We start from the raw sequence: 8,854 nt of genomic DNA on the forward strand, positions 1-8,854 counted from the left end.
GCATGCCTGTAGTCCCAGCTACTCGGGAGGCTGAGGCAGAAGGATCGCTTGAGCCCAGGAGTTTGAGGTTGCTGTGAGCTAGGCTAATGCCACGGCACTCACTCTAGCCAGGGCAACAGAGTGAGACTATGTCTCAAAAAAAAAAAAAAGCGTAAGAAGGAGGTGTCAAGTGGAGATAGGTTTCTAAGAGGAAAGCACTGGGCAGACTTGCAAATGTATAAGCTCAGTTCCAGACAAGTACAGCTTTAGAAACAGCACAAACAAAAAAGGCAATGTTTATATGTATTTAGTATAAAAAATGTGGCTTACCCTCCCATTATTTCTATGAACAGAATGATGCTTTATCAATAGTGATATTTTTGAAGGTCAAGATTGATTAAAGTTTGTGCTTCCACAGATATAATGTTGAGCCAGAATTATTTTTATGATGGCTAATCACTGTCCAAAGTACTCAGATAGGAATTTTCTTTAGGAAAGTAAAAAATATCACTGAGGCCATGAATGATTGAATTGTAGCATTGCTTACTTAGACAGCTGTGTTTTCATAGAACTTGTGAAGCGTAAGCTTTTCCACCCTTCCTTTCCTTTATCAGCGTGGAATTACCTTTCCTCTTTTAATATATAACATAATCAGGTTTTTTGGTATTCATGTACTAACTTATTATAAATAGAATTGAATTATGTGTTAATCTAAAATTAGAGACTAGCAGAAACCTAACAAAAAGCAGATATACAAAAGATTTGTGCATTCTGATTCGATATCTGTTTAAAATAGTGTAGTACCATAAATCAGCCAATTAATTTATAAGTAGGCTTGATTCTTGAAAAAGAATTTCTGGAGCACTGTGAAAATTGTGATTCTTCACTATTTCTCATGAGCGTTGTGTCCATTTTTCCTTTTTTACCTTTCTGTCTTCACTAAATAGAGTATCTTTGCCTGTTTTGGTTTGGCTGCCCTTCATAGCTTCATCTCTCTCACAAAACCTTCTCTGGCTATTTGATCCAATATAATTTCTTTTTTCTTTTCTGAAATTCTGTTGCATTTCTCTTCAATGCAATTTAAACTGTCTTCTAGATAATATATATTAGCTTTATTTTTTCAGTTACTTTAATGTGTATCTCCCACTTATCCTTATATGCTAGGGCAAGATAAGATAGGTAATATTATTCCCATTTTATAGATGTAGAAATAAGAATAGGCAAGTTATTTGATTTCCCCAAAATAAAACTTCAGCCCAAATGTTCATTCCCTAAACTGTAATGCCTCAGGTTTTGTACTTTATCTGCAGCTCCTGTCACATGCTGAGCATGTAGTAGGTATTGTCAGTTTAGTGGTTTGAAAGAGATTGTCTTGTTGAAATCCCCAATCACTAATACCTATTTCTTTTAAAAAGCCATGCTTTAAAAAAATTAACTCCATATTTAATTGTGGAATGTTTTATAATAATTAATGCTGAATCCTGAGTTCTTGAAGGGGTCAACATGTTTACTCAAGGAGAGTTGAAGTTTGGACTACTGAAATTTTTCTTACTCATTCATCAGACAAATGTCATTGACTGTGCACTGTATGCCAAATATTAGTGCTAGCCCTGGATATGGACAAATGTTGAATGTGTTATTTTGTTAATAATATCTGGTCTCTTCTTATTTATACAGGAGAAATTAAACAGATTCTAGAAAATGAACTTCAGATACCTATGTCTAAAATGCTGTTAAAAGGCTGGAAGACCGGAGATGTGGAAGACAGTGTGAGTTTCTTAATTGCCTAGAAATAAAAGAAAATTAAGTTACGCAATTGACTAAATGTTATATAAAAATTGGTTTTAATTAACGTTGTTACATATTACAGGGTAGATTCAGCAATAGTAATTTAGTTTAAGGAATCATCAAACAATGTTTTTTAAGCTAAAGCATTTTCATGCTAAACCAATGACAATTTTAAATGAGTTAGGCATGTAAACAAACATACAATATGACATATTTTTCCTATTTCTAAATTTTATAGGAGTTTGGCACTCATTTTTGAGAGCCTTTACTTTTTTTTCAAACCTCTTAGGGTATCAGTGAGTGCCTTGGAATAATAAGTTAATGAACAATTACATACTGGCCTGAAAGAAGTCACACACATATATTAATGCCAAGTATTGATTATGAAACAAAGATAATAATAGGAAATTTTTAAAACCTGGAGAATTTAAATGGTAAGAATCCTTCTTTGTTTACTTAGATAGTGGCAGGAATGAATTATATTTTAAGAATTTGCACAGTGTTTCAGTTTTAAGTAAAGAGTGGCTGTTCTCAAGGACCCAGTAACAGCCCCTGTTATAAAGTATTTCATATACTTTCTTTTTTCTTTTTTTTTTTTTTTTACAGAGAGTGTGGGGAAGGAGGGAAAAAAGTCAGTTAGCTCTAAAGTTTTAGATGTTTGAGGTAGAAATAATTATCAGGTTTTTTTACACTAGTTACTGAGTCACTATTTTAATGACCAAGCATAAACTTAGAGTCTTCAACTTCATTTCTTAATTGTGAATGGCTTCTGGTAGACATTGTGCTTATAAGTACTTATATGGGAGTTCATCTGAAATACGGAAATGTTCTGAGTATTTCAATATTTACAGGAATTTCAGGTTGGCAAGATCTTTGTAAGTTTAGATACAAGTTAGTGATATGCCATGTTAGGAGTCAGCAAGCTTTTTCTGTGCAGAGCCAGGTAGTAAATATTTTAGGCTTTGTGCACCATACAGTCTCTGTTATAGCTTCTCAGTTCTGCTGTCATAGTGTCAAAGTAGCCATAGACAAAATGTGAAAGAGCAAGCATAACTATGTTTCAATTTAGCTTTGTTTATGGAAACAGTAATTTGAATTTTATGTAATTTCATGTGTTATGTTCTTTTGCTTTATTTTTCCAACCATTTAAAAATGTAAAAACCATTCTTAACTCACAGGTCATACAAAAACAGACTGCGGGACAAATCCAGTAGCAGGCTAGATTTGTCCCATGGGCCAGAGTTTGCTGACCCCTGGTGCTGCATGACTGTTCTAATTGATACATGGATTAAAAATTTTAAAAAGTGCTGACTGAGTAAATCAATAGCCTTGACAGAAATAAAACACCAAAATGAATTTGTTTGTGTAGCTATATTATTTATTCATTCATTCATTGTGAAACCTGTGGGTATGAATCAAACTTGCATGGCATTTTCAGGAGTTTGTAAAGAGAAAGGCAATCATTTTAAAAATGTTCTTCAAGCTATGTATTCTAATATTTGAACATAGTCTTTGTTACAAATAATACTTTTAGTTACTAACTTCTTTATACTCTTTTCTGATATTCCCATGCCATTAATTTTCTGATTGCCCTCAAACTTATATTTCCAACCCATACTTCTATGAATTCACATATCCAAATTGGTAATTGACTTTTGTACTTGGATATCTTATTGGCATCTCAAACTTAACATGTTTAAAATGTAACTCTTAATTTTCCCTTCTATGTTACTTCTCTACTAATCTTCCCCAATAAATGGCAGCACTCTGTAGCCACTGCTAAATCCAAAAGTGTCATTATCAGTCTTTTCCCATTTCTTATAATGCCTAACCCTTTGGGATGTCCTGTAGAGTCTATCTCCAGAATATATCTTAACCGTGGCCACTTTTCAGTATTTCTATTGCAACTGCCTAATCCAGGCCATTAGCATGTCTTGACTGATTCAGTATGAAATGTCATTATGTTTGTGTTACCTTCCTTTCATGGATTCTTCTAATGCGTTCTCCACACAGCATCCAGAGTGATCTTTTAAAAACATGAATCATATTGCTCTCCTGTTAAAACATAGCTTTTTATTGCACTTTAAATCAAATTCAGACTACTTACCATAGTTTAAAAGGCATTACATTATTTACCCCCTCCTCACCTCTGTAACCTTACTTTGAGCCTTTCTTACCCTCACTTTCCATGCTACAGTCATAGAAACCTCTTAAGTCTTTTAATAGGCTCATACTCTTTACATCTTTACCTGACAGATGCTATTCAACTGTCTGGAATGCTTTACTCTGAATTCCTCACATGGATGGCTCTTTTTCATCCTTCAAGTCTCAGCTTAATGTTACTTTCTCCAACATGGCCTCTGTGTCTAATTTGGCTCTCATGCCAGCATTCTCCATCACAGTAGCATGAGTAGAGGGACCATATCTGTTTCTTTCACCATTGTATATCCAGTGCCTGGTACAATAGGTATCAAATAAATGTTCATGGAATGAATGCATGAGTAAATGACTTAAGGAAAGTGTCCATTTTGTTTATTCATGCCGTATGTGCTTTTACAGGGCAGATTTAATAGAAAATCTTTTTGGATAGTGGCATGGCAAAAAGATAGTAATGACTTGATTAAGTGGTAAGACTAAGCATTTATCAGTAATTCACAAAGTAAAATGCTAAAAGATAAAGAGACAAAAATAATTTTCCTATGTGTGTGTGTTTTGTTTGTTTGCATGTTAACTCTACAGAGATAACACATCAATTTCAAAAGGGCATCACATATTTGACATAAAGCTTCAGGACTTCAGTGTATCCTGGTAGATTATGAAGTTATGAAGTTATGCCTAATATGGTATTTTTTTCAAACCATGGACTACAAACCATTAGTGGGTTCTGAAGTTAATTGAGTGGGTTATAGACAACATTAAAAAAAAATAGAAAAGTAAAAACCAGAATATAATAGAAAATGTCAGAGTGTTTTTCAAATAATAAGGGTAAGTATGTATTTCTTTTTATTTAACACATAACTAATATGAGTTAAGAGTAAGACTCAATACCCTTGGTGTAAGACTGTGCACTTAGTAAGATGGGCCCTCTCATGGAGGGGTCAAGAATAAGTTCCTGATGTTCTATGTTTTGGTAAGACTGCCCCTCCAGGTGTCCTTGCCTCCATCTGCAAGGTTAAGAAGGATTTTTAGACATCCACTCCTCATTGCTTTCTAACACTTTCAGCCTTGCCATTATTATTTGTTTTGATTCAGCCAGGACTAATTTCATTATGCTTTTTCCCCATTTGTGCCTATCACTGCATGGAGTCCAAAATTCCCGGGTCACCCCTCACTCAAAATCTCCATAGTCTCTGCACATTCCATACCTGTCTCTATCCTTTTTCTTTGCAATGTCTGAAACCTTTTTGCTATGCCCTGTGGAACGAACTCATTATTAGCAAAATTCCTTCTATTGTCAGCCTCTTTCCTGTACATTCCCTTTCACCGTCTTTCTTTGACTGAAATCCATCTTCCTGAGGACATTGTTTCTCTGCAGCCTTCTCAGTGTTAGTTATTTTTCTCTGTCAGCCCTCATACCACTGGAGTAAGTGGCAAAATATATCTCCTCATTGTTCCTCATTTTTAGTTTCAGAATGTTATCTGTCATTCCTCTCTAAATTTCCTTCATCTTTAAATTTCACGTCAAAAGATTATATCACTGACTTGTTGAAGTCAGCTACCCTCATTTCCCGATTATTTTTAATTCCTGGTTTATAAGTGATTTCTGTATTAATTCTTAGTATTAATAATGTTAATATCTTTGTAAATGATTCTTCCAATACGTTGGCCTCTTAGTTCCTTGAATTTCTCTCTTACGAAGATCTTTTTCTCCACCCTCCCTCAGCTATGTGTATCTTCTCAATGTTTTATCAAGTATTAATAATGACAACAACACTCAAATTTTAATTTCAAACTTCCCATTTCCTGCTCACCACTCGCCATCTCTTATCTTTCTAGCTTGCTTCTTTTGGTATCCTAACTCCAACAATCCTTCAGCTCTACTTAGACTCCAATCTATTGTTTCTACCTTCTTTTCATGATCATTGCCTCTTTTGTGTCCTCCCTTCCTTACACTAGGTTAAATTCCAGTCAGTCATTATAATCACTTTTCTTGTGTATACTCTTAACTCTTGGTTCAAGGTCCTTGCTTGACCAAAATTCTTACTTGCTTAAATCCAACTCTCTGTCTAAATGTGACAAGAGACAAACAAAATCATACTGATTAATATATCTTTAAATTCATGACCATGATCTTCAGAGAGTCCCTTAGTGCTTCCAATTCAGAGTCCCTTAAAGCTCCCAATTCGATCTCTGTTTACTTATCTGCGTCTTACCCACAGAGTCTCCTTTCTCTCCTTTTACTCTCTAGTGGCCTGCCCAAGCTCCTAAGACCAAACCTCCATTTTTGCTCTGGATTACATTCTCCATCTCTATTCAGGGACTTCACTCTAATTCTTCCTTGTCTTTCCTGGATCGTCAATGTTTTCCTCTAGTAGATTGTTACCATTAACATTCAAACATGATGTTATTTCTTCTATCTGGAAAAGAAAGGAAAAAAAAACTTTGATCCCAACCCCTCTTCCATCAATGGCTCCATTTCTGTAGTCCCCTTGATAACAAAACTTCCCCTAAAGACTTGTTTTTATTTGACTTCCCCAGTTCCTGTCCTGCATTTTATTGAGCCCAGTCTAAGCAGGGACCTGCTAGTGCTCTTGTCAAAATCACCAACCACTACATTATTAAATTCAGTGGTGATCTTGTCCAGTTTCATGGCTTTTAAATGTCATTTTTATGTACTCTCAATTTTATATCTTTAATTTATATCTCTATCCTGGACATGTTCCCTGGTTCCTGATTGGTATATCCAGCTGCTTACTTCTCTTCTCCACTTGAATGTCTAATAGATATTTCAAACTTAGCTTGTCCAGAATAGAAGTCTTCATTTGCAGTCTTCCCCATATCGGTTGATGGCAGCTTCACCCAGTGCCTTTGCACCACTTCTACTGCCATCACAGTGCCTTAAGCCACCATCAGTCTTATCTTAGTTTATTTCATTACCCTCCTCTATCCTCCTGCCCTCCTCTGTCAACCTCTTTCCCATCCATTCTCAACACAGCTGCCACTGTCCTGTCCTCACCATCACTGTTACCTCTCTTGACCTATCTCGTACCAGTGCTTACTTGGCTCCAGTTTCACTGGACACCTTCTTATTCTTTAAACATTTTGCACTGGCTGTTTTCTTTGCCCGCAATATTATTTCTCTATGTATTCTCATGGTTTGTTTCTTCCACCTTTAAGTTTGTGCTCAAATATTTCATTCTCCAAGTGAGACCCACCCTGTTTACTCTGTTTAAAACTGCACACATTCTTTATCCGGCTTCCCTCCTTTATGTTTAGTCAAAAAAATTATCACTAATATTCAGCTATACAGGGTTACTTATTTTACTTATTCCTACTAAAATGTAAGCTCTGTAATAGCAGGGATTTTATTTTAGGCTCTTCTATTCACTACTATATCCTCAGTGGCTAGAGTAGTCCTGGCACAGAGTAGTAGGTGGCTCAATAAATATCTGTTGAATAAATGTATGTCCTAGCTTACAATGTAGAAATGTAAAATGTATTTGTTAATGTTTACTGCTGTCAAAAAAGTTTGAAGTACTTCAGTGAGTTTTTACCATCAGATTGGGAGTTTGAAATGTATATGAGTTTTGTGGTAAAGAAATTTAATGAAATTTTTGTGGTTATCAAGATAGTAGGTCATATGTAGCCAAAGAGTAGTTAAGTCACTCCCAATAGAGAGCATTAACAAAAAAGATACCTGGAATTAAGAGTAAAGTGACCCAAGTAATACTTAGAGTCCTCATCCAAATTACTTAACCTCTCAGGCTGCATCTTCTCATCTTTAAAATCATTGGCTTGAGGTACTTTCTATGACTTTTTTCAAGGTCCAATGATCTCTGAAAACCTATATTGCTAATTTTTTCCATAATGACCCTGAAATAAAGTGCATATCAGTTGCAAGGATACGCTTCTTCAGTGAAGAAATTACTGAGTCCCAGCTTTTTTCTTATCTATTTGTATCCATGAGCTCAAGAACTTACATATTATTTTAACATTCAGGTTTATGCTACCTTATGATACGTAGAGGAAATAAGGTTATTTGGAGTCAGCAGTTCTTTTGCATTACCCTATCTGGGAAATTATCAAAAGATGAAAAATCAAACTACAAATTTACTGATTTTTAAGAATTACAGTAAAAATTATTAATGCACAATCAACATTCGTTTTTTGTTTTACTTTTTCTTTTTCAGACGGTCCTAAAATCGCTGCACTTGCCAAAAAACAACAGTCTTTATGTCCTTACACCAGACTTGCCACCACCTTCATCATCTAGTCATGCTGGGTAAGGTGTTTACTTTTCCTGGGAATCTGAAATGAAAGTTTGGTTGTTAAATTGCTTTAAGCTATATATAAATATCAAAGTTAAATAAAAGTCTTGAAATTTTAACTTAGTGACTACTAGTAAGTATATCAATTTTCAAATTATTTGGTCTAGAAGTTATTTGTTTTAGTGGTGGAATCTTCTAATCCAAAGAAAATCTTTAGCAAAACTCCAATATATAAAAAATAGTCAAATGATACTTCTGTGATCGAGGGAGGAGGATTAGAGTTGGAGGGAAGAGAAAGTGTAAATGGAACCCCAGTCTCTCTCATTGCTAAAAAGACATTACTTTTGAGTAAAATTCTTCGGGCTCTACAGAATAAAGCTTGAAAAGCACTGATATAAAATTTTTATTAAGATTTTCCTTCTATTTGAAATAGAGGATCTCATTTTTTTGGTTTTCGCAGTGGAACTCAATACAGTTATAGAATGATCAAATTATTTTAGTATATTTAATTACATATTAAGTTTTTATTGCTAGATAAACCAGTCTATAGTAAATGATTATGCGTCAAATTTTAATTTCAAACTTCCCATTTCCTGCTCACCACTCGCCATCTCTTATCTTTCTAGCTTGCTTCTTTTGGTATCCTAACTCCAACAATC

The 8,854-nt window shown here is 34.7% G+C and overlaps 1 protein-coding gene across 1 annotated transcript in view; it reads left to right on the forward strand.

The window, feature by feature from the left end:
- The window catches only part of FAF1 (Fas (TNFRSF6) associated factor 1), a 334,517-nt gene that overhangs the window by 30,085 nt on the left and 295,578 nt on the right, over nucleotides 1-8,854 (forward strand). The window contains exons 2-3 of the mRNA XM_012639350.1: nucleotides 1,657-1,748; nucleotides 8,118-8,209. Coding sequence (XP_012494804.1) covers nucleotides 1,657-1,748; nucleotides 8,118-8,209 — 184 coding nt within the window. The remainder of the gene's footprint in view (nucleotides 1-1,656; nucleotides 1,749-8,117; nucleotides 8,210-8,854) is intronic.

Source organism: Propithecus coquereli, unplaced genomic scaffold (genome assembly GCF_000956105.1).
Source record: "Propithecus coquereli isolate 6110/MARCELLA unplaced genomic scaffold, Pcoq_1.0 Scaffold14, whole genome shotgun sequence".
Classification (NCBI taxonomy): domain Eukaryota; kingdom Metazoa; phylum Chordata; class Mammalia; order Primates; family Indriidae; genus Propithecus; species Propithecus coquereli.